This window comes from Galeopterus variegatus, unplaced genomic scaffold (assembly GCF_000696425.1).
Source record: "Galeopterus variegatus unplaced genomic scaffold, G_variegatus-3.0.2 Scaffold305, whole genome shotgun sequence".
NCBI classification, from domain to species: Eukaryota; Metazoa; Chordata; class Mammalia; order Dermoptera; family Cynocephalidae; genus Galeopterus; species Galeopterus variegatus.
In genome coordinates, this window is record NW_007726416.1 from 518817 (window position 1) to 545631 (window position 26815).

The 26815-nt window shown below is 39.2% G+C and overlaps 1 protein-coding gene across 1 annotated transcript in view; it reads right to left on the reverse strand.

Annotated features, from left to right (window-relative positions):
- MDN1 (MDN1, midasin homolog (yeast)) overlaps nt 1-26815 on the reverse strand; it is a 157329-nt gene that overhangs the window by 98667 nt on the left and 31847 nt on the right. The window contains exons 10-22 of the mRNA XM_008567220.1: nt 26404-26597; nt 25579-25660; nt 21903-21998; nt 20468-20580; nt 18954-19102; nt 18358-18418; nt 10554-10765; nt 9897-10000; nt 7708-7852; nt 7123-7219; nt 5119-5232; nt 2239-2386; nt 1650-1760 (exon numbers count right to left, since the gene is read on the reverse strand). Coding sequence (XP_008565442.1) covers nt 1650-1760; nt 2239-2386; nt 5119-5232; nt 7123-7219; nt 7708-7852; nt 9897-10000; nt 10554-10765; nt 18358-18418; nt 18954-19102; nt 20468-20580; nt 21903-21998; nt 25579-25660; nt 26404-26597 — 1626 coding nt within the window. The remainder of the gene's footprint in view (nt 1-1649; nt 1761-2238; nt 2387-5118; nt 5233-7122; nt 7220-7707; nt 7853-9896; nt 10001-10553; nt 10766-18357; nt 18419-18953; nt 19103-20467; nt 20581-21902; nt 21999-25578; nt 25661-26403; nt 26598-26815) is intronic.

Consider the following 26815-nt stretch of genomic DNA (forward strand, 5'->3'; position numbering starts at 1 on the left):
GTGTAAAGATTTGGAAAATTTGCAGCCTGACCATGTGGTAAAGAAACAGAAAGCATCTTCAAAAGAAAAATTCAATGGTACTAAGAAGACTAACACAAAAGTACGGGATTATCAAGAGAAGGGGAAAAAGGCCCTGAAGGCATTGCAGAAGCCTCTGGGGCCAACCCTTCCATTTCAGGCCCAAAGGCCTAGGGAGACAGAATCATCTTGCGGAACAGGCTTGAGGTACCCTTCATGGGCTTGCTGCCCAGGGCCACCTAGGGAAGCTGCTTCCAGCACCTTGGCTGCTTTGGCTGCTCCAGTCATGGCTAAATTAGTCCAAGGTGTGGCTGGACCCACAGCTTTGGAAAATACAAACCAAAAGGCTTGGCAGCATCCACATGGTGTTAGGTCTGCAGGCTTGCAGAATGCCAGAGCTGTGGAGTCTTGGAAGCCTCCACCCCGATTTCAAAGGATGTATGGAAAAGCCTGGAAGCCCAGGAAGAGCTCTGTCACAGGGGCAGATTTATCGCATACACTCTTCACTACAGCAATGCTGAGCAGAAACGTTGGGGTCAGAGTTGAGGCAGAGAAACCACCAGCACCATGCCTAGAAGAGCCATGAGAGCAAGACCGCCATGGGGACCCCAGACCTGTGGATCTACCAGAGTGGAACACCAGCCTGAGACCAGGAAAGCCATGGAAGCTGAATTGCCAGAGGACTTGGGGACCAACCCCCACACCAGCATGCAAAGGAGGTCGAACATGGAGTCAAGGTACATTATTTGCCAGCTTTGAGATTTAATGCCTGCCTTGCTGGGTTTCAGACTTGTTTGGGACCTGTTACACTTTCTTTTGGCCTATTTCTCCCTTTTTTTTTTTTTTTTTTTTAAAGATGACCGGTAAGGGGATCTTAACCCTTGACTTGGTGTTGTCAGCACCACGCTCACCCAGTGAGCAAACTGGTCATCCCTATATGGGATCCGAACCCGCGGCCCTGGTGCTATCAGCACCACACTCTCCCGAGTGAGCCACGGGCCGGCCCCTATTTCTCCCTTTTGGAATGGGAGTGTGTAATCTATGTTTGTCCCATCATTGTTTCTTGGAGATAGATAACTTATACTGATATCACAGATGAGACTTTGAACTTTGGATTCTTGAGTTGAAACGAATTGAGACTTGGGAATGAAATGAATGTATTTTCATGTGAAAAAGAGGAGTTACAGAGGTGGAATGTATTGGATTGAATTATGTCCCCAAGAACTCATTGAAGCTTGAATTGTGTCCTCCAAGTTTTATGCATGGTTCTGAGAAGTTTAAAAGAAGAGGAGGGTTTCTCTCTCTCTCTCTCTCTCTCTCTCTCTGTGCTCTCTCTGCTTCCACAGTTGCAATGTGAGAACCCTGGGTCACTGTCACCACTACCAAATAGACTTCGGGCTTCCCAACCTCAGAAACTGTAAGCAATAAATTTGTTTTCCTTTATTTAAAAAAAAAGAAAAAAGAAAAACTTTCACCATCTAAGACATACATTTCTACGTTTACATATTTTACAAAAAAACAAATTACCTTTATAATTAGAAAGAAGTTTTGTAAAGAACCAAACAGCTGAAAATTTGACAATCCAGGCTTTCATTTATGTTAAACAAGTCAAAAACCAAAAAAGGACATACCTGTTTCAGCAGACTTTTAACATTGCCAGAGACAATATGTTGACAAATGAGCTTCTGAACTATTGGGTGTGATGCCCTGTCAAGCTGTGTTAAGAAACCTAAACAAAAGCCCTAGAAAGAAAACATATATGCATAACACTAATTAACATTTTGCAATAACAACCAAACTTATCTCAGGAACAAAATTCAACCTGTTGGGTGGTGATGCTTCCCAGAATGACTTTCAAATGTGATAAGGTGGCAGAAAAAGGACGGGGTAGCTCTGGGTATGAGGTGTTCTGAGCTAATCCGACTAACTGGAAAGCAGGGGCAAACCTAGCATATGCATCCCCATTCCCTCCTTCCCATGGTGAGCCCATCCTCCAAACTCCTAAGCCAAACAGACTTTAGAAAGACCTCATAGAGGGCCGGCCCGTGGCTCACTCGGTAGAGTGCGGTGCTGATAACACCAAGGCCACGGGTTCGGATCCCATATAGGGATGGCCGGTTTGCTCACTGGCTGAGCATGGTGCTGATAACACCAAGCCAAGGGTTGAGATCCCCTTACCAGTCATCTTTTAAAAAAAAAAAAAAAGAAAGAAAGAAAGACCTCATAGAGCGAGCGCTGGATGTTGCCACATGGATTGGAGGCTGCAAACCGCAAGGCCCTGCAGAGAGTCCGAAGGCTGTAGTGAGGTCTATGGCCAGTCCCATCCATCAATTTGGTCCCAGACTCTTTCCGCAAAGTTGTGTAGAAGCTACAAAGAGGATGAAGTTCAGGCGATTTTATTAACTAATAAGTAGTCATTATTTTGCTGTTGTTCCCACTACTCTACAGAAAACTCAAAGGCCATTTGTATAGATCAGAAATGGTCAAGCTTGCAAACAACTTCCTAGAGTATGCATCAAAACCTCTCAGTCACTTTCAAATTTATTTTTCATATACTCAGAGGCTATCTTTCAAAATAATAAAGTGAAGATATATCAATTTCCTTTAAGAAATTGGGAAGGGCAAGGTGTAATCTCTCTAGCAAAAAGGTACTAAAGAAAAGAGGAGAGAAGTTTCTGTCTCTTAAGGAAAAGATAGTAAGATGTGAGGGGCGCATAGCAAGAACATACTGAGTCCAAACCCAGAGTCGAATCGGCTCTAACTTCAGGAACAAATGAAATGCCTGTGTAATCTATGATGATAAGGAATAAACACACAGAAAAGAGAGCTCATAGTGTTTTGAAAGGTTATGGATGGCCAGCCTGGTGGCGCACTGCTACAGTATGTCGTTTGGGAGTGTGGTGGCGCTCCCGCCGAGGGTTCGGATCCCACATACAGACCGGTTCCCGCTCACTGGCTGAGCGAGGCGTGGGAGCAACGCCGAGGGTTGCGATCCCGTTGCTGGTCCCGGTCCGGTACGGGCGCGACACTGAGGGTTGCGATCCGTTGCCGGACACGAAAAAAGACAAAAAGGAAAAAAAAAAAAAAGAAAGCTTATGGATAAGGGCATAATCAGTAATGACAAAAAGTTTAAAAATGTGAGGGCATGATGGCTGTTACTTTATCACTACAACACTTCAAAAGTTCGGACAATGACAAGGTGGAAAAAGTTTCAAACTGAAATAATAATTTCTCACACTTCAAAATTTTGAGAAATTCACGATCAACTACAAGATCAAATGTAACTATATATGTGCCACAGGTGAAATCCAACTTCTTGTCCAAATGGGATTTACCTTGCTTCTTTGCTATCTATCAAAATATTCTTTCTTTTGTAGAAAGAATCTACATTTCAGAAGTTGTATTTTTTGTCCCCCCCCCTTTTTTTTTTGTCTTTTTTCGTGGCCGGCAACGGATCGCAACCCTCAGTGTCGCGCCCGTACCGGACCGGGACCCGGCAACGGGATCGCAACCCTCGGCGTTGCCCCCGCACCTCGCTCAGCCAGTGAGCAGCTGGTCTGTATGTGGGATCCGAACCCTCGGCGGGAGCGCCACCACGCTTCCCAAGCGGCGCACTATAGCAGTGCGCCACTGGGCTGGCCCCAGAAGTTGTTTTTTTAAAAAAATATTGAACATGCACTACTTGTACTATCAGCATTTTACAAAAGCCTCACTTTAGCCCTGCTGCTTTACCTTCAGTTTCTTAAATCTTTTTTTGGGGGGCAGTGGAAGGCCGGGCTGGTATGGGGATCTCAACCCTGTACCCTGGTATCACCAACACCATGCTCTAACCAAGTGAGCTAACTGGCTGGCCCAGCTTCTTAAATCATAACTACATGTATTTATACTTTTATCCAAATATTCTTGGCTAACAAAGAGTATTCTAATTTGGGTTGTGATGTGGTAAACCATTCCAAAGCATTTAACAATGCCTCCTTAACTGACCTATTTAAAACAGGACTCCAAGTCTTCATCTTCTACCACCCCACTCAGCTTTATGTGTTATTTTTCTTCACTTACAACCTGAAACTATAGTACGAAACTCCTCATTTATCTGTTATCTTCACCTCAGAATTAAAGCTGCATGAAGAAAAACAGGATTTTTTTCTGTCTTACTGACAAGCTATATCCCTAGCACCTAGACATTCAACAAATACTTGTTTAAAAAATAAGGAACAAACCACAAAATGCACAGTAAAACACTAATATGATAATATTTAAATCTCTTTACAAATTGTGTTTTTTTCTAGAAGCCACAGAGAAAGTAAAGTGACTTGCCCAGAATAACACAATTAGTTTCCGGTAGAACCACTAACACAAAAGACTGCACTCTTTCCATACAGCATACAATTAAAAAAAGGAGAAAGAGCCTCAAATTACAGCACCAAGTCACACAACCACTCTATACTTTATTCACCTAAGCCTATATTAATTCCAAACCTGACTTAATAAATTACATTAACCTTTTCCTCCCTACATCCCACATAGTTAGTACACTAATGGCAAAATAGAAAAGTAAGATTTCATCAGGATGGATCAAAATACAACTGAAACCATTAACATCTCCTCCAAAAATTCAAACTCTTAACTATAAACATATAAGGAATCAGAAGAGGGCTGGACAGTTAGCTCACTTGGTTAGAGCATGGTGGTGTAACACCAAGGTCAAGAGTTCAGATCCCCATACCAGACAGCCACAATTAAAAAAAAAAAAAGGAATCAGGAGAGTATTATCTGATTGTTTATATATTCTCACAGATAGTGATTCATAGCTTTCTATGCAGTTTTCTTAGGAAAATACAAGGGAGTCTGTATAAGGTTCCAACTTTAAAACAGAATCTATTAGCACCACACTCTCCCGAGTGAGCTACGGGCCAGCCCCTTAAAACAGAATCTAAATAACAAACTTTCCACCCATCTTCTCAAATTAGAAGCAAAATAGAAAAGGGAAAAGTGTGTGTGTGAGAGTGTATGTGTGCGCATGTACACATGTATGCTCACAAGGAACACATTTTTATGCTCAGAGGAAAAGTTTATAAAGATACACCAAAGAGAACCTACTTTATGATTCCTTGCACTGTGCTCTTGTTCACACTCAATCCTTTCAGATAATCCACAATAAGAATTTGTAAGTCTTCTTTACTTTCTAGTTCTTCTACATAAAGTTCTGTGAACCTATAAAACAATTATTACATATTAACCACTTTTTAGGAAGTTAATACAGCTACACTGGCAACAGAAAAATATGAAACAGAAGAAGTTATGTCGGCTTGGTTTTTTTTTGTCCTTTTTTTTGAGACCGGCCGCACTGCGCTCAGCCAGTGAGCGCTGTGAGCGCACCAGTCATCCCTATACAGGATCCGAACCCACGGCGGGAGCACTCTCCCGAGTGCGCCACGGGCTCGGCCCATGTCGGCTTGTTTTAACTGCTTGTATTATGAAACAGGATCCGAACCCAGCGCACCAGTCATCCCTATACAGGATCCGAACCCACGGCGGGAGCACTCTCCCGAGTGCGCCACGGGCTCGGCCCATGTCGGCTTGTTTTAACTGCTTGTATTATGAAATATAAGTCTCTCAATTAAAGATACAAACTGGCCATAATGAAATAAAAGATAATTTAACTGTTACCAAAAATGTAGAATTATTACTTCTATGCAATAAGCCTTCTACTTACAGTCCATGTAAGAAAGAAACAGTTACAATGATAAGCTTTACTTATCCCCATTTTCAGAAGGTGTTTTTGATCGTAACTACAGTAATAAAAAAATATGTTCAAGAAAAAACAAGCCACCTCACCATCAAAAATAAAACGGTTGCAGTAAAAGAAAGTACATACTTTAATGTAGTTTCTAAAATTTCCCTAAGAAGCCTTTAGTACTTTTATAATAAGGGAGATGATCTAATAAACTTTGAACGCTGTTTTTTTTTTTTTTTTTTTTTTTTTTTTTTTTTCCGTGTCCGGCAACGGATCGCAACCCTCAGTGTTGCCCCCGCACCGGACCGGGGACCGGCAACGGGATCGCAAGCCTCGGCATTGCTCCCGCGCCTCGCTCAGCCAGTGAGCGGGAGCCGGTCTGCATGTGGGATCCGAACCCTCGGACGGGAGCGCCGCCGCACTTCCCAAGCGGCGCACTATCCAGTGCGCCACCGGGCCGGCCCTGAACGCTGTTTTAAAACTCAAAATGAAACAAAAGATTGCCAACAATAAATCTGGTCATTTATCATTTCCCAAATATTACATATATAAAACATCAACAACAAAGTACTGTGTTAATGTCATATAGCTTGAGTTTCCCTTATCTGAAATGCTTAGGACCAGAAGTGTTTTGGATCTTTATTTTTTTGGATTTTGGAATATTTGCAAAATACATAACAGTTGAGCATCCCTAATATAAAAAGCCAAAATCTGAAATACTGTAATCAGTATTTCCTTTGAGCATCATGCTGGTGCTCAAAAACTGGATTTTTGGAGCATTTCAGATTTCAAATTTCTGGACTGGGGTGCTCAATCTGTAACTGTATATGTAATTTTTCCAATAGCCAAAAGGGTATCTGAAGAAGGAAAGATTTTTGCTTTCAGCAATATCCATGAGCCATTACATGTCATATACTAAGGAAAAAAATTCTCCAGTGTTCTGGAGTTTCCTATATGCCTACCACCTATACAAAGTAGAGAAACATGACAAAGAAGGAAACCAGGATTTCTCTATCAGGGGCCAAGAAATTTCAAGCATTGTTCTAAAGTTTGGTTATGTCAATATTATCAATTGATTAAAAAAGAGAACTTTAAAAAAAAGTCTCCAAGGGCCGGCCCGGTGGCACACTGCTACAGTGCGCCGCTTGGGAAGTGCGGCGGCGCTCCCGCCGAGGGTTCAGATCCTACATACGGACCGGCCGCTCACTGGCTGAGCGAGGTGCAGGAGCAACACCGAGGGTTGCGATCCCGTAGCCGGTCCCAGCCCGGTACGGGCGCGACACTGAGGGTTGCAATCCGTTGCCGGGCACGAAAAAAGACAAAAAGGAAAGAAAAAAAAAAAAAGTCTCCAAGAACCATCTCCTCACCTATTTCTTATTCCTGGTGGGAGATTTCTTTTGCCAACATCAGTTGCTGGATTCATGCAGGCAAATAAACGAAAGTCAGGATGACGAACCAGTGGCTCTGTTAAGAGAAAATTATAAATTCTCAACAACAATCAAAGAGCAAGACTATCTAACTCCATAAAACCCCAAGCCCAGCAACCCTGCCTCAGGCTCAGCCAGTTTGGTGCTGGCTGCTCCCAGCATCCTTGCCTTTTCTGAAACCCCACTAAAATCACATTCCTATGTGTACAACTTAATTTTATGCTGCTGTTCTACAATCCTTTATGGTGTGTTTGTTTACTGTTATTTATCTTTCATGACCCATTTACCTGTGCATATTGTGTCACAGTGTGTGACTGTTACCCACAACCCAAATGCCTTACAAATTATGTTATTCTTTGCATTCTCCACACCACCAAGCAGTTCATGAACTCTGCAGAAAATTCATATCCAAGAAATGAAGAAATTCAATTGGGAGGCCGATGTAATACACTTAACCAAGAGAATCTCACTCTAAATGGCCAAAAGGCTTGCCACCAAGTCGAACCCAAGGGATCCAAGTGCTACCTGTGTCTCCTCGATCCAGTAATACCAGGGAGCCAGAGGATCCTTCAAGTAAACCACTCAGGCACTCTAATGTTTCTGGAGCAGCCAGATTTATTTCATCCAACAATATCCACTCTCCTTTCTTTATAGCCTGAGCTAATGTACCCTAGAAAAAGATAAAGTTAAATGTTAAGACTCCATGTCAAATAAAGACACACTCACCAGGAGCAGTTCTGCAAGCAGGGTTAGAAAGAGAAGCAAGGGCAAAATTCTCCCATTTAGTGAGCCTACACCTTCATTGCCTAATGGCTGCTACCAGGTTGGAAGAGTTAATGCCAAGTTAACTTTTTAAAAAAAAAAAACAGGGTCCAAAAGGGTCAAAGGAGTATCCTCGAGCCTAACCATAAGATGTAATAAACTAAATCCTCTCATTATAAGGATGGTAAGGTAAATAAATATTCAGATATTTAAAAGTCCCCAAGTGGCTATTAAAAGCACTCAAAATAATCTCTTCCCTGGTGGTCTACCACTTAGGATTCGGTGCTGTTAAAATAAATACAAGGTTAGGCTATGAGTATACCAAGATTAGACAAATATCTAAATCAAGAGTGTGTAGTGGTTGAAACACACAGCCTTGCACAGTTGCTAACGAACATGAAAATAAAATTTTACTTGGCTCTAGTCTACTGATTTTCTCTCTTCAAATTCTATTTCCAACAACATAAAAATATTAAAATCCACTCAGTTGACACATCAAAAACTGTTTTACTATTATCAAACTACTTTATACTTTTGTTTTCATGTTGATCCTAACAAAGATGCTACTACAAATTTAATCAAATCAAATAAAATAGAACAAATGTCATAAAATATAAGCCTTATTTTGAGAGGACTTGACATTTTAATTGATTATTTTAGAAATAACCATTTTAAGATAAGTACTGATGACCAAAGCCCCTACACCCATGGGCATGTGGTTGAGTGAACCTTCTCTCGTACCAAAACACATCTCGAGGTAGACTATATCTTCAAGGGCATGGTCTAAAGAGTGTCACAGAAACGATGTTTTTTAAAAAGCCCAAGTCATGAATACTCTTAATCAAGTTGACCCTTCCTACAGAGTCATAGTATATCAAACAGTAGAGATGTCTATGCCCTAGAGTCAAAACTGGGGCATTAAAGTGAATGGACCCCAATCCCTCTCTCACATATAAACACTCTTCCACACACACAAGGCTATGGAAGAATATAGAGTTCACAAAATGTCCCCAATTGCATGTTTAAAAATAGATCCAGCAATTTCAGTCTTGGTATTTGCCCAAAAGATGTGAAATCTGTATGTCAAAAAGATGTCTGCATTTCCGTGTTCACTGCAGCATTATTCACAATAGCCAAGTATGGAATGAACTTAAGTGTCCATCAACAGATAAATGGATAAAGAAAAGACATATATGTATATAAAATGGGGCTGGCTGCTTAGTTCAGTTGGTTAGAGCTCAGCCTTGTAAAACCAAGGTCAAGGGGTTTGGATCCCAGTACCGGCCAGTCACAACAAACAAAAAAGAATAAATTAAAGTATAAAATGGACTATTCAGCTTAAAAAAAGAAAGACATTTTGTCACTTGTGACAACATGGATGGAACTGAAGAACATTACAGTAAGTGAAATAACCCAAGCACAGAAAGACAAATACTTCATGTTTTCACTTATATATGGAATCTAAAAACAACAGAACTCAAAAGTGGAGAATGCAATGGTAGTTACTGTGGGGGTGGGGGAGATGGAGGAAAGATGATGGTCAAAAGATACAAAGTCTCAATTAAATAGCAGAAATATGTTCTTTTTTTTCTTTGAAACATTGCGCAGAATAGTGGATATGTTTTCATCAAAGTATTCAAGGTGATGGATATTTTCACATCACATTGTTTCCCATAAATATATACAACTATAATTTGTCAATTCACAATTTAAAAATAAAAATAATTTAAAAATAACAATAATAAAGGTGCTCATCGAGACCTGATAATTACCATAAAGGACATTTTCCAAAATCTTCCCCCAAATCATTATATCAGTAAGTCTTTTTTAAGTCTTAAAACATGAGCACTAAACTTATCAACATGGAGAGAATATAAAATAGTAACTTGCCTAAAACTTGCATTTTACGTCAAATCTACATTCCGTTAACTTAAATAACTAAAACAAAATACCTCTACAAATGCAAATAATAGGGCATTTTCAGCCATTTTCATCTGTTGTTGGGCATGACTGAGTCTAAGACCAAATGCTTCCCATTTCTCCTTTACAAGTAACCCTAGAGAAGAATAAAGACAAGAATTTAACACACATTTTGAGTTGTAATATAAAGAACTTTTAAACACACACAAAAACATACCACTAACAAAACACACAGAAATTAAGCATCTTAAACAAAAGTGTAAAAAATTAAGGCCACTTATATAATGCTATGTGCTAGACACTATACTAATTAGCTCACTTGTCTGTAAATATATATGTATTATTTAACTAACTATCCCTTATGCCAACTCTTTGAAGTAGTTACGCTTAAGGAAGTTAACTAAGCTACCATGGCTGTGGAATCCAGCTCTTTAAAAATAAACTTTTCCTAAGCAAATGTGAATTACTGACCACAAGCAGTATTTGCACATCAGCATTACCAGCCATATGTTTTTGTAGGAATCATGCCTAGAGTCATGGGGTTAGAAACACTTCAAAATTAATTACCTTTGCCATAGGTCCTAGAAAGCTCCACTCTGTATTGCTTTATTCTTCCCCAAAACTCTTCCTTTAATTTTGTGGGTCCCATCCTCACGCCCTCCCACCAGCAGCCTGGGTTGCACCCTCACCAGTTTCACTCTCTTTTCCATCCTTGTTAACAGCAGATTTGTGTACATGCTGCATTAGTCTGAGGAGATCGTGCCATCGTTTCTGCCTGTAACAGGTCTGAATGTGCCCCAAGAATGTAAAGTTTTGTTTCTTGGAAAATGTCTGGACAAAGAGTTCCTCAAATGTCTCGCGTAAAGGTAGCCAAATAAGCTTATGGTCCACTGGTTTATATCTGAAACAAAAGGTAAATGTGATTCACAAACTTCTGAAGCTAATAGAAATTAGAAAGCATCATTCAGAAAAGGGGAGTAGATCTAAGATGTCATTTAATCAAAATCAGAAATACTACCAAAATATTTAAAACTTACGTTAATATTTTAAATTATAATCTGTTTTCCCTACCCCATGTGCTTTCTTGAAGGGACTACACTAAAGGTAAAAACCATTATGAGACAAACAGTATTACGAAAAAATTTGAAATTCCTAGTTGGGCAGCAAAAGGCATGTCATTTACTTTAACATGTTTAAATAAACATATATAGGATATAATGATAAACCATATTTAATTAAGATTGACCAAAAAAGTTTTCAGGACATTTTAGAAGAAAAATACATCTGAAATTGATTTACTTAAGTAAAATGAATTCAGCCCATGCATTCTCAGTGGGGGTGTGTGTGGGGAGGGGACGGGACAATAACAATGACAATAATATTGCTTCCAATGGGATAAAAACTAGTAAAGGGTGAGGAGAACACAAAAAATTTTTAGACACTGCAATGGTCTATGTCCCTTCAAAGCAACTTTTTTAGTATTTAGATGCTTTCTTATTCCTTAGCATTTAATTTCTCTGGCTGAGGAGTTGGAAGATTAATTAATTTAAATTTAATATTCAGGGGAGATGGGGAATACTTTTTAAAAGGTTGAGAAACACTGCTCTAGCTTAAAGACAAGCTGCTCAAGCAGCACTAATTGCTCCTAGAAAACCTTAAGTATACAATTTTCTGTAGCCTGAAATATTAACTACTATTGAATTCAAGGGCAATGAGATAAATTTTATTTCCAAGAAAAACAATTTAGGTTGAGAACTGAAGATACCAAAATAGGTTGCCCTGGAAACACAGCTGTCCACCACAGCCCTGGTGGCTGGTGGTGGGTGCCATCCAGATGCTGCACATTGGACCCTGCTCTTGGTGTGTAAACTCACAGACAAGCAAGAGTGGAAAACAACAGAAAATAGTATTGCAACAATGGAAATCAGCAATTTTGCACAGGAAGCTTTAAGAGGTGTTGTTTACTATAGTCTGCCTGAAGTTGGGACAAAATTGAAAAAACATGATGAGTTTGCTGCTTTGCAAAAATGTGAAAGCTGCTAGTTAACTCTATCCTCCTCTATCAGGAGAAGTAACCGAAATTAACAAAGCTCTTGCAGAAATCCAAGATTTGTCAACAAATCTTGTTATGAAGATGGTTGGCTGATCAAGATGACACCAAGTAACCCTTCAGAACTAGATGAACTAATGAGTGAAGAAGTGTATGAGAAATACGTAAAATCCACTGAGGAGTGAAAATGGAACCCCTTAATATACTAGTATTAAATAACATAATCCAGCACAGTTATCTTAAGTTAATGGTGGAGAGAAGACTTAAAATAGCAACTCTTATGGACTGGCCCATGGCTCACTAGGGAGAGTGCGGTGCTGATAACACCAAGGCCACGGGTTTGGATCCTATATAGACTGGCCCATGGCTCACTAGGGAGAGTGCGGTGCTGATAACACCAAGGCCACGGGTTTGGATCCTATATAGGGATGGCCGGTTGGCTCACTGGCTGAGCGTGGTGCTGACAGTACCAAGCCAAGGGTTGAGATCCCCTTACCGGTCATCTTTAAAAAAAAAAAAAAATAGCAACTCTTAGAAATACTGATGGAAAAAGAAACTACTCTCAAAACTGTCACTGGAAGAAAATACTCCATAACTTTCTAATGATTGCAGATAAACACAATATGCATCTTTCTCACAGGGCCCTATAATTTTTAGATAAGGCTCAAGTATTCAGAATCCATGAAATTATCTGTGGTAAAAACTAGTTATAAAAATTATGTAATTCATGGGCCGGCCCGGTGGCGCACTGCTACAGTGCGCCGCTTTGGAATGCGGCGGCGCTCCCGCCGAGGGTTTGGATCCCACATGCTGACCGGTTCCCGCTCACTGGCTGAGCGAGGTGCAGGCGCAGCACCGAGGGTTGCGATCCCGTTGTAACTTGCTGACAACCATCCCCGGATTTGGTCATCATATTTAATGATCTTTCTACTGGGAATAACTGGGAGGGAAGAAAAGTTTTTGTTAGTTATATAGTGTCTGATGAAGAACAATACTATTTTAATTTTGCAATATACTGCATTTGCTGGTGCTATTTTTATACAGTGAAGCAACAGCTTTGCAGCAAAATAAGAAACAAATAATAAAAATGTTCAATTTCTTCATTAAAAATTTTTTTATTTATTTGGTTTTTTATTGGTTATGAATATTCATGGATACAAAGAAGACCGTCACCACTCATGCCCAAGGTGTGATGGCCAGAACAATACTTGTAGCATGCCATTACCACAAATTGTAATTATACCCTGTGTCCTCCACCCAATTAATCCCCAACCTCCCTCCCCATCCCCCTTAAAAAATTTTTTCTTTAAATATGTTTCACAGTGGTCAAGCATAATTAAACAACTCATGGATTATTCTTTACTCATTGGCAGGATGAGAGGGGGACAACGAGATGAATAAAACCCAATGGCTGATACTGAGTATCTATACGAAGAGTCTGGTTCCAGAAAGAAAAAGTACAGAACTTCAAACTCATTTTCACTTATCCATAAACACTAGCAAATTAATCAAGGCATTTCTTTACTCTGTTTATTCAAGAAAAATCTATTGATTTTTGCATCTATTGACAATAGATTTTTCTTGAATAAACAGAGTAAAGAGGGCCGACCCGTGGCTCACTCGGTAGAGTGCGGTGCTGATAACACCAAGGCCACGGGTTCGGATCCCATATAGGGATGGCCGGTTTGCTCACTGGCTGAGCGTGGTGCTGACAACACCAAGCCAAGGGTTGAGATCCCCTTACCGGTCATCTTTAAAAAAAAAAAAAAAAAAAAACAGAGTAAAGAAATGAGTCAACAAGACCCACAAAGTCCTGCTCCTATATAGCTTATAACCTAATGAAAGAGACAATAAAGAAATACATCTACTATAAAATATCAAGTAGTAGTTTAAGTGCTATGAATATAAATAAAGTAGGTTAAAAGGAAAGTGGGTGATTTAAATATCATAGTCAGGAAAGGCTTTGTTGAAGAAGGGACATTTGAAAGAGACCTAAATCAAACAAGGCAGTGAGTTAGCAGCTATCTGTGGGTGGCAGGTGATACCACAGAGATGGAATAGCAAGGGTCTAGGTGCAACATGGAAGAGAATGGCTGGAGCTCAGCAGCACAGGTGAAGGAGGGGAGGGAGATTATGTCAGAGAACTGCCAGTGCCAGATTCTGAAGGGCCTTGCAGACCAAAATAAGGCCTTTAGGTTTTATTCTAAATGGACTGAGAAGTCAGTAGAGGGGTTTCAGGAAGAGAGTGATAAGATCTGATTACACCACAAAAGGATCATTGTAACCACTAAATGGAAAAGAGACTACATAGGGAGGTTAGTAGAGAAGAGACAAGAGATGAATGCCCTGCCCTGGCAAAAGAGTATGAACTAGAAAACAACAGGGAAAGTGGTGAGTAATTAAACAAAATACACATAATTAAATAAAACTTTTAGTCTTGAAAATAACAGTATAAATGGGATCCAAAGCAGAGTGATGGTTAAGTAATGAGGGAGCAGAGTAATGGTTAAGAACACAGACGCTTAAGACAAGACTGCTTGGGTTCAAGTCCTGGATCCACCATTACCTTGAACAAGTGACTTTATCTCTCTGTGCCTCAGTTCTTTCATGAGTAAAACGAGGAGAATAACAATCTGTGCCTCATGGCTGTCAAGAAGGCCAATTGAGTTAATGCAGATGAAGGACAAAATAGTGGCTGGCACATAATGAGTGCTATAAAGAGTTGGCAGTGATAATTATTACTATTATTAATTGGTTCTGTTATTATTGGTCTGTTAAATTTATGAAAGTGGTTTAATATTTCAAATAAGGCTGAGTTCCTTAAAAGAAAAATTTGTTAATTTAAAGCTGAGCATAGTGGCTAAAGCACATTTAAATCAATACATGTTTCAATTGATAAAAAAGGAAAAGGCATGCATACATACATTTCAGAAAAGAAAAAAAACAATTGCTGCTGCAATGTGAACCAAACTGACACCTAGGAGAACTCAAAGTGTCATTTCTACAGGAGCAACTTAAATGCCAAGAGGGGGTTGGGTCCAGGACACCTGCCCCCATGGAGAATAACTCATCTTCTATCTACTACATACACTGGGGCTGCATATGAGAGTTCATTTGAAAATGGCTAAAACAAATGTAAATAACTCTCCAAAATCATAATATAATACATGAAAGAACAAAATATAAAAGAGACATAAAACAGTACATACTGAATAATTAAAATGATAAAGAAACACTATCATGGGCTGGCTGGTTAGCTTGCTTGGTTAAGAGCATGGTGTTATAATACCAAGGTCAAGGGTTCAGATCCCAGTACCAGCCAGCCACCAAAAAAGAAAAGAAAAGAAAAGAGATGCTATCTTTTCATTTCATGGCCAGGCCAGGGTTTTGAGTTCAAAAGTGTGTTCTACCCTGCTCTCTTCTGTGTAGTTACTTTTACAGATGGTTCTGTGGGTGGCAAAGAAAATGCAGGTTGGCCATTTTATTCTGTTTCTATGGTATCTTTCATTTTCCTCTTTTTTTCTTTTCTTTATTGCCAACTTCTCTGAGGGGAACCTCTCTTCTCTATATATCTGCTTCTCCCTCAGAGGCCGCCCCTCCCAAGCCCTTTCCCTGTAGTCAGTGTGGTGAGCCTGTGCTCTGTATTTTGCCATTGAGTTCTAGACTTTCTCTTTCTGGAATGATTTATCTGCTTCATATAAGTCCTCTGTGCCTTATATTTCTTTTTCATGGAGTCTCTTAAGGTCTCCCAATCCCCAGCTCTGTTGGAATGTGGTTTAGCTCTCTACCCACAGGTAATGTGAAGGTCTATGTGCTGCCTACCAGAAGCACACTTTAAATACAATGACAAAAATGAGCTAAAAATTAAATGAAGGAAAAAGACATACCATGCTAACACTAATCAAAAAGCAAGGGGGTTAATGCGCACTAACACAGATCAGAAGGTAATCTGCAGTATTTAAAACAGTTTGATGGCCTTTAAGGCCCTGACTTTTATAAAGTGTCTTTATCATAATAATAATTTTTTTGAAAAATCAATCTAAAAGATCCAGATTTACAAACTAGACTAATTAGGTCTATAAATTTCTTCTATTTTAACATATTATTTGATACTTGCAAAATATATTTAACCTAAGTTATAAAACAGATGAAAATAGCCACACATCCTAAGAAAAGGAATATTAACACTTCTTTATCCCATTCTCCTTGCCTACTCCTGAATTTTGTTTTCCATTCCCCTTGCTTTTTATAAACAACTATTTTTGGTCTCCCCATCTTACACAATTCTTAAACAAGGGAGTTGCCCATTCATCTACAATATGATAAATATTAAATATTAGAGTATAGAAAATAAGACATATTCCTAATCATACAAAAATTGAAGAGTATGTAAACTTTCCTTTTGAAAACTGATACTAACCTACTAACAAGGATATATGGATAAATTCTGTCCACCAAGTTGGCACCAAAACAAATTGTAGTTAATCATATTATGATCATAACCTTTTTGTATTATCAATTGAATCAAGGCACAAATGGGCTCCAGTGTACTTACTCTATTTAAAACAACTTATAATGGCTGACATAACACTACAAATTCTCAGAAAAGACAAACTTGTCCATGTTCAACTAGTACAAGATTAATGCCATTTGTGTTAGAAATACTTAATAGTAGGAAATTATTAAAGACATATATAGAGACAGAAGAGAAACACATAAAAGTATACCCATGCCTGGTTAAATAACAAATCCCATATATTAATAAGAACACATTGCCGAGTACCTCAGTTACAGAACAAGGAGATGAAGCATCAACAACTAAACAGAAGAAAAATAAAAGCAAGGTAGGAAGGTCATAGGGGAAAAAATAAAAAGTGAGAGTAGAATTATAAGAAAGATAAGCCAAAGCCAATGGATTTTAAGACAGAAGATAAATTTAAAAGATTTAGGGGCCGGCCTGTGGCTTACTCGGGAGAGTGTGGTGCTGACAACACCAAGTCAAGGGTTAAGATCCCCTTACCAGTCATCTTTTTTTAAAAAAAGAGAGATTTATTTAGTACATAATCAACAATATGTGTAGAGCAGAATATAAGTAATGGGTAAAAAAAGGAAAGGCACCAGGTGGTCCGAGTACAGTGGTGTTTACAATTGATTGATCACAATCAGTTACAGATTTCTTTGTTCCTTCTCCACTCCCATTGCTTCACTTGACTTGCCTTAAAAAAGAAAAGGAAAGGCACCAAGAGGAAACAGAATTCCAAAGTAGCACTCTATCAACAGCAAGGAGGGACCCGAGAGAAAAAAAGAGTGAAAATAAAAATACTGTTACAGCATAACGTAGCCTCCAAAGAAAGAAAGAAATGAAGAGCTTTCTGGCAGGTTTCACAAAGAGCAAAAACGATAATAAATTCTATTAATTTATGCCTTTAAGGATTTTTTTATAAGCAATAGCTCATAGTTAATGGGAGAGATTGCAAGACAGCTCAATATAAGATATGCCCAGCACCCCATAGTTTTACAGGATACAGCACAAACTAAAATTGTTTGTAAAACATATTTAAAAATACCAAAAGGGCAGAACAGCATTTTAATGATCATAGTGAAGTACAAGGAGCAACATTTAATGAAGCAGTAAGCTGACACTCCCTCCACTTAATGTTTCAGAGATGACTGAACTGCAGAAGAGTCTAGATTGAAAGCATGTGACTCCAGAACTTACTCTTCAAATCAACTGTACTATATATACAAACATTAGTTAATTACATGGTTGTGATTTTTTTTTCTCCCCTTTCCAGAATATAATCCTTGACAGCAAGGACATCAAGTGTTCTTTAAAATGAAGAGAAACACCTATATACCTAAGGGCTCTCCAATGAATTCAAATAAATACACTGCTGAGTAGAGTGACAGGTGCAAGTCTTTGAACATTTTTCCAAGGCTAGTTTTTTTTTTTTTTCCTTTTTGTCTTTTTTCGTGTCCGGCAACGGATCGCAACCCTCAGTGTCACGCCCGTACCGGACCTGGACCGGCAACGGGATTGCAACCCTCAGTGTTGCACCCGCACCTCGCTCAGCCAGTGAGCGGGAACCGGTCTGTATGTGGGATTCGAACCCTCGGCGGGAGCGCCGCCGCGCTCTCAAGCGGCGCACTGTAGCAGTGCGCCACCAGGCCGGCCCCCAAGGCTAGTTTTGAGCTCTGTAAGAAATGGTATTTCTTGTCTTAAGAAATAAACACAAAATAAGAAGAAAACAATTTTTTTTTTAAGATGACCGGTAAGGGATCTCAGCCCTTGGCTTGGTGTTGTCAGCACCACGCTCAGCCAGTGAGCCAACCGGCCGTCCCTATATAGGATCCACACCAGTGGCCTTGTTGTTATCAGCACTGCACTCTCCCAAGTGAGCCACGGGCCGGCCCAGAAGAAAACAATTTTAAACCACACTTACCCTCCAAGCAAGTCTGCAGGGTCACTTTGTTGATTCATATTGACAATCCTCAAATGGTGGCCTTTAAAAAAGAAAGGGCAAAAGAGCTGCTCCAAAAATTTTAAGACAGTGTACTTCTTAAGAATATGGGGACATGGCATAGGGCGAACTTTTAAATGAGCACGTCCTCTGATCCTCTATTAGAAAGAATGAAACATTCTGTTTTTAAAGTTGTCCGCTTTGCTAAACTAAATGCATATGTAGAGCATAATCCCACTTCTGTTTCAAAACAAAACAAAATTTACATGTATATGTACTTGCAGAGCATAGATTAGAAATGAAATAATGATGGGGGAAAAAGAGAGAAAGAGGGGAGAAAAGGAGGAATTGGTAAAGGGATACGAAAATCAACTACATTGTACAATGATAAATTAAATTTTTTTTTTTAAATGAAATAAGACAAGACCAATCTGTTAACAGTGGTTGTTTCTGGGGAAAGAGATTCATTTGGAGTGATGGTACTTTTTTAACTCCAGTAGTCTTTAGACTTCCTATTTTTTTAAAAAGTAGCCAGTGTGAACTGTCTGGGGGCAGAGTTATTCCCCTCTAGTAGTTACCTGTAATGTGAGCCAAATACTGGACAGTAGAGGTTTTGCCGGTGCCTGTCTCTCCCACCAACAACACAGGTTCCCCTTTGCTGACACACACCGCCAGCTGCTCAATGAGAACAGAGGATGGCCGTGTAGCAGCAAAAGTGAGCTTCTCCCTGGGAAAGGGAAAAAGGAGTTTAAAAAACAAGCCACATGCTTCCCTTAGTGTTGCTGTGAGGAACTAGATTTTCAGATTCAACAAACAAGAATGAGAAAACAGCTCAAAGTAACTGTCTTTATGCTACAATAGGTATTCTTATAACATATGAATTACAGAATTCATTTGCTCTGCAAACTGAGTATTTACAAAACTGTGCTAGGCTCTGGAGATTCAAAACACCAACAAGGCAAGACATTACCTACACTAGTAATGTCATCTTAGGCAAATTATTTAAACCTGCTTCAGCTTCCAGTTTCCTCACTTGTAAAACATGGATAATAGTGCCTAGTTGTAATGGGTTGAAATAGACTTTCCCAAAAATTCGTGTCCACCCAGAACCTGTTAGTGTAACCTAATTTCAAAATAGGGTCTTTGCAGATTTAATCAAGTTAAGGTAAGGTCATACTGCATTAGGGTGGGCCTTTAATCCAATGACTGGTGTCACAAGGGAAGAAAGCCATGTGACAACTGAGAAAGAGATTGGAGTGATATAGCTACAAAACAAGGAACACCAAGGACTGCTGGGAGCCAAGAGAAACCAGGAAGAGGCAAAAAAAATATTCATCCCTAGATTCTTTAAGGGGAGTATGGCCCTACCGACACCTTGATGTCAGACTTCTAGCCTCCAGAACTGTGAGAAAATGTATGTTATTTAAAGCCACCAAGTCTATGGTACTTCGTTATGGCAGCCCTAGGAAGTTAATATACTAGTTCATAGGATTATTCTTAACCACTACATAAGAAGGCATATGCAAAGCACTTAGTACAAAGACAGGCATATAGTAAGTATTTAATAAACCTTACCTCACAATGTTAACATAATCCCAGTCTTCAAGGAATTTACAGACTAATGTTACACAAAGCCTGATTTCCAACTAAGGCTTACTGTGTTAGATATACTACAGTGAGTAAATTAAGAATTCATCTTTACTAGTCCCAAATTGCGAATGACCTTCATCACCTCCTTCACCTATTAACATCTAGTTTCGAGCCGAGCCCGTGGCGCACTCGGAAAAGTGTGGCACTGGGAGTGCAGCGGCGCTCCCGCCACGGGTTCAGATCCCATATAGGGATGGCCGGTGCGATGCGCTCACTGGCTGAGCGTGGTGCGGCCGGTCACAAAAAGGACAAAACAAAAAACAAACAAACATCTAGTTTCACATAAACATACTTTGGGAAAACACTGCTGCTTAACATGTAGCACACTAGAGAGATCACAGCTCAGAAACATGTTTTCCTCAAAGAAAAAAGGCTAGACTAGACCTTCTATCAAGCTCCTGACAACTCCACAGTATGGAGATTAGTTTAAAATCCTACTTACTTCTGTATGTGAACAGCCTCACTTTGTTTCCGTAGAAGCCGCACTCGACCCACTTGCACATCTAGCTCATTGATCACAATTTCTGGTTTATAAAGTTGACAGAAGAATTCAGCCTGTGGAAGGGAAAGATTTTACTTGAGTAAAACTCTATACTTTTCAAACATTTTCCCCTCCATGGAGGCTTTCTGAGCCCCTTGAATTAGCCCTCTACGATGAAGGACTCTCTATTTCCAAGATAGGCAAGTTAGCTTTTAATCAAGGTATCTTTTCATTTTCCAAATTTCTAATACGTTTTTTAAAATGTTGATCATGTTGTCCTGAAATGGTACTTTGTACTCATTCAAATAACCTTCTGCCTATATCTAAAGTGAACACAAAGGCAAATCCCAAAAGAGTAAACAGAAAGATATACTCCTAAAAGATATGAAAAAAAAATCAAAGTAATTTTTCTTCAGTTACATTTTCTTCTGCTTTAAATTTCTAACATAATGCAGGAAACCACGGTAAATCTGACTACAGCTGAAGCAGAAAGAGAAGCTGTGAGACACTCCTGAATCTACCCAACAGCCATCCTCTCCTGTCCTCATCACTAACCCAAAGAACCCACATTTTGTTCAGATTTGGGGCAGGAATGCAAGTGGCAAAGTGCACTGGGAAGGTTAGCCCCTCCCAAACCAAAGGGGATGAATATTGATCAGTCTAAACCAATCATGGGGGTTTCATTCCTCTTGCCTACTATGATTAATATATTTATTGTTTCTTACAGTAGAGTGTTCTATCAGTGCAGCCAAAACCAACCCAACTACTTTCAAAGCCTAAACAACATCTCTACAATTGCAGTTCCTGACTTTTTAGAGTCACCATTCATGTGGGAATGCCAGATATCTGTCTCTGGATGAGCCCCAAACATTTTTCCAGCCACCAACCCCTCCAACATCACTGCTGAAAGGCTCTCTCCTCCAAAAATATTTTGATACAAACAAGAATGGCAAAATATTAACAATACCAGCAATGACCCTAAGCATTGAGTATATAGGTTTTCAATGGTTCTAGTTTTTTCAACTTTTCTGATGTTTGAAGATATTAATAATAAAAATATAGGGGGAAATCTGTGCACTAAACTATACACAACAGTGTTATTAAGACATAGTTCCAGTCTTTTGAGTCTATAACCTACAGAATAAAATGCTCATTAAAACACTGGAGAGTAAGGTATACATATGATAATAGAGCATGAGGAAGCTCAATTTAAGAATGTGGAACATATGGAGAACTACTTATCTAGGGGATATTAGGAATTTTATGTCCACGACAGGCAGCAATAAAATCAACTTTTACCTAGAAGGTAGCACTGCAAAAGCTATTCCAGAGACCAAAAAGCAAGCTAAAAATCTCAACTGCATTGCAACAGGAAAGTAAAAACAGCACTACATACCTTTTTCTTAGAAATGTTCAACTTGCTTCCAATAACTTCTGCCATTTTCAGTTTGCTTGTATGCTCAGAAAGCATTGCTGTGAAACAGTCCAGAGCCTATTAAAATAACCAAGGTAAATGCCAACTGATTTGTAAATAATACATTAATCACAGAGCATTACTATCCTGGTCACAAGAGGGAGGAGCATAAAATCCAGAAATCCAGTAGGAACACTTCTGCTGGACTGAAGAGAGTGCAAATAAGGTACTGATCCTTGTCTCAGGATCTTACCAAAATGGAGAGAAAGGATGTAAACAAATGGGAAAGATTTATTATTGAAATTCTGGTTAAATTAGAAAACAACCATCTCATTTTACAAATCCTAACATTGGGCAAAGAACAGCAATTAGTGTTAATCATTAGGAACAAGGTTCATGGGAGAACTGACTCATATAGTGCCGAGGTAACATCACAAGATTGCTTTCTAGCTGGAAGGGGAAACATCTGGTGTGCAACAGAGGAAAAATACATTCATTATCCTAACCCAGTACACAATCTTAGCAACTGCCAGTAGGCTAACCAGTAGGCCTTGTGATATAATGAAATACGAAGTACCACCAAAACTGCGTTCTACCCAAAAAAAAGCTAACCTTGAATCTATCAGGCTTTTTGTTATGGGAAATACAAAGGATAAAATAAAGTAAAAGATACCATGAGTGTGGTATAATAAAGAATATATCTGGTCTTTGTCCCCAAATCTTGGAATAGAGCTTCAAGAAACTCTTAGAATTACTTGAGCAATGAGTGGTTTTTTTGTTATTCACAATGAACCCCTTTGGATTACACCTGAGTGACTCATGGTGGGCCCTCAGACAGTTGCAAGTAAGACCAAGCTCATGATTAGAGGTTTGAAAGTTCCCGCCTCATCCCCAGCCTTCCAATCTCTGAGGAAGGGAGAGGGTTTGGAGACTGAATTCAATCACATAGCCAATGACATAAAACCCCAATTAATCTCTGGATACCCAAACCTCAGAAAGCTTCCTGGTTGGTGAACATACTGATGTACCAGGAGGGTGACACAGCCTGACTCCATGGGAACAAAAGCTCCTGCACTTGAGACCCTCCCAGATCTTGCCCTGTGTTCCTTCCATTCGTCCCTTCCTGAGTTGTATTCTGTATAATAAAACTGTAACTGAGAACCGCCCCTGGAAGCTCCAGGGCTCCTGAGCTTACGGGCCTCAGCCACGTCCCCTTCCCCTACTGCCCACACCCAGGCCAGTGAGGAGCCAGCCATGGGTAACCCCCCTCCCCTTCCCACTCATCCACAACATCTCAGAATGTAAATAAATAAATAAATATTAAAAACCTTTAGAGGAAAAAAACTGTAACCTAAAGTATACCGCTTTCAGTGAGTTCTGTGAGTTATTCTAGCAAATTATTGAACTTGAAGGGGTCACAGGAAACTCTGAATTTATAGCCAGTAGGCCATAAGTGTTGGTGGCCCCCAGACTTGTGCCTGGGGTCTGAAGTGGGGGCAGTCTTGTGGAGGACTAAACCCTTAAACCTGTGGGGGTCTATGCTAACTCTGGGCGATGTCAGAATTGGATTGAATTAATTGCAAGATACTGGTATTAGAGCAATATATAGGCAACCAGATAAAGCCGGAAAGTGAAACATTCTGCAAAACAAATGGCCTGATGTCTTCAACAAGGTAGTATTTTATTAAAGAACTATGATGTAGTATGAGTTCTTAAGCCTATATGCATAGAAAAAGATCTGGAAGGACACACATCAAGATGTTAACAGTGCTAGGGAATCTCTGGATGAAGGAATACTTTTATTTATAAAATATTTTTTGCTTTACTATATTTTCCTATTTTCAACAATAGATATATATTGCTTCTATAGTAATAAAATACCTGTACACGAATGCTCAACAGCAACATTATTTCCAATATTCAAAAGGTGGAAACAACACAAATGTCTAACAACTGATGAATGGATAAACAAAATGTGGTATATCAATACAATGCAATATTATTCAGCCGTAGAAAGAATGAAGTACTGACTGATGCTACAACATGAATTAGCCATGAAAATATGCTGAGTGACATAGCAGTAGAGAGTAGAGTAGTGGTTACTAGAAACTGGTGGGAGGAAAGGGAAGGAAGGAATGGGGATAAGGTGGTCAATGACTACAAAATATTAGAAAGATAGGAAGAATGGGATCTAGGGATCTATAGTAATATAGGGAGACTACAGCTAATAGCAAAGTATGGTGTATCTTTGAATCGCTAGTCAAGATGATGCTGAATGTTCCTAACACAAAGAAATGACAAATGTTTGAGGTGATGGATATACTAACTACCCAGATATGACCACTACACACAGTATGAATGTACCCAAATATCATATTGTACTCCATAGCATAATTCCGTGTATAGGCTAAAAAGACCCCACTGAATTGTACACTTCAAAAGGGTGAATTTTATGGTATGAGGATTATATCTCAATAAAGTAGCTTTGTATACACACACACACACACACACACACACAAATAATAAAATTCATTTTTTTTTTTTTTTCCTTTTTTTTTGTCTTTTTTCGTGTCCAGCAACGGATTGCAACCCTCAGTGTCGCGCCCGTACCGGACTGGGACAGGCAACGGGATCACAACCCTCAGTGTTGCACCCGCCCCCCGCTCAGCCAGTGAGCGGGAACCGGTCTGTATGTGGGATCCGAACCCTCGGCGGGAGCGCCGCCGCACTCCCAAGCGGTGCACTGTAGCAGTGCGCCACCGGGCCGGCCCATAAAATTCTAAAGTAGGGAGTAAAGAAGAGGAATCCTAACAATGCATCAATTTTATTAGAAAAGTACAAAACAAGGTTATCTGCAGGAGATGAGAAATGTAGGAGAATGGGAAGGAGGTTCACTGGAGAACAAAGTACCAGAATAAAGACTGCCACACAGCATTTCAAGGTTCAGCTACATGTAAGTGTGTGCTTCAAATGAGGTTTCTTTGTACTCAAAGTAACTTTATCAAACACAAAGAGATACTGCAAACCAAATTGGGTCACTATTCTCTACTCAATGCCAGCTGAGAGAAACCATAATGCTTTATAATCAGAACTGATCAATGTTTTAAGAGCCCATAGATCTTCAGGCAGTAAAACTTTTATTCTTAAGCAGGCAGGAATAAATCTCTTTGTTCTTATCAAATATGGCAGAGCTATAATTATATAGTGCTTCTCTCTCACACAACCCATTTTTTCCTGAAGGTTACACATTATAACTTCCACATAATTTCACTGGACTGAAGATAAAAATCACTACTTAAGTGACGGGATCAGACAAATACAAACTTATTAAGTAGATTAAGAAATTACATACAGGAATATATAATACTTAGAAATGCTATATTTAGTTAGCAGTTTTTCTTTTAATTTCAGTATCTGTTTTATTCTATCTCAAACTATACTTCTTTTGAATTTAGTAATAATTTGTTTCAGAAACCACAAAATGTTTATTACGCCCAATTATTTTTAAGGCTACTTTAGTTTAGTTTTAACTAGCTAAAAATAATGAGCCATATCTAGACAAAAGAAAAACTGACAGCAATCAAGAGATTGAAAATAACAATGGAAATCAACAGTCTTATAGAACACAGAGAAAACAGACAGGAAGACTATATCTTACCTCTTGAAAAATATTTAATGATGCTGATGAAGATGAACTATCAAAACTATGTGCAATCCTATTACACCAATTCAGTAGATCCCTTTAAAAAAAGAAAAAAGGTAAGAAATAAAAGACCATAGGCCAAAGACATCAGAGTTTCATTCGGCCCACTTAAGTCTAGGGACACCTGACAACTAAGTCCCTCCTTTTTTCTGGCAATGTGAAAATTTTTTTAAAAAGGGTTAGGGGAAAAAGTAAATGAGGGTTCCCAGTCTTTACCTCTACCAAGAAGTGAGCTATCAATCATTTCTCCCTGGATCCATACAGACAAGGCAGTGGGAAAGGAGGAAGGCAACTAACTCGGATCAAAATGAAAGGAGTTGCCCATTACTAACTAATTCCCACTTCTCAAATGGCAAATCAACCATTGGGAATGGAGAGCAAAGGCACAGAACTCATTACATATAGTAAAATGCAAGAAAGCTTCTTTAAGACCGTAAGTATCAAAAAGGGCATCTATGAAAGAAGTATGTTAGTAACTATTCCTGAGATTGTCTACAGAATTTATTTTTTAAAGCTAAACATATGGTAACAGTAAGGTCAAGAGTTTGCATCACCGGACCAGCCAGCCACCAAAAAAAAAGAAAAGCTAACAATATCATAACCTTTATCAAGCCTTCCCAAACAGTAACCATAGATCTGAAAAAGGAGTCTGATACCAAGAGGCAACCAGAAATTTAATTTCAAAACTTGACCTCTCATAACCTTTTTGTTCTTGCTGGTAAGAACTTTTTAGTGAATAGTTAATAAAATATCAACTAAAAAAAGTGCTTAATCCACTACCTTAGAGACAATTCTCTTCCCTCAAGGACTGATCTTTTGTTTTCTCTTCTGGTTTCTGAAACTTCCTCAGGTGCCTGTTGACATCCAACAGAACTACCACTCCAAGAGTGATGTTTCTCTATAGTAAGCTGGATATAAATGTCAAGCAGGTGATCAGCTGCTGCCAATAAGCTGGGATATCTGCTCTGAAGAAGCTGAAAGAGGGAGAAAAAAAGAAAAAATTAGAAGCAGGTACAGTTATTTTTAAAAGCACACGTAAACTGCTGCTGACATTAAGTCAAACAAAAAATGAATTTCTCTATGAAATTTGTGATTTTTACCAAGTATAAGAATTTACACCCTTAGCTGCCTCTGCTCCTACCCACCCCATTCACACACCATGATTTCTTCCCCACTCAGAACTCAGTTATCT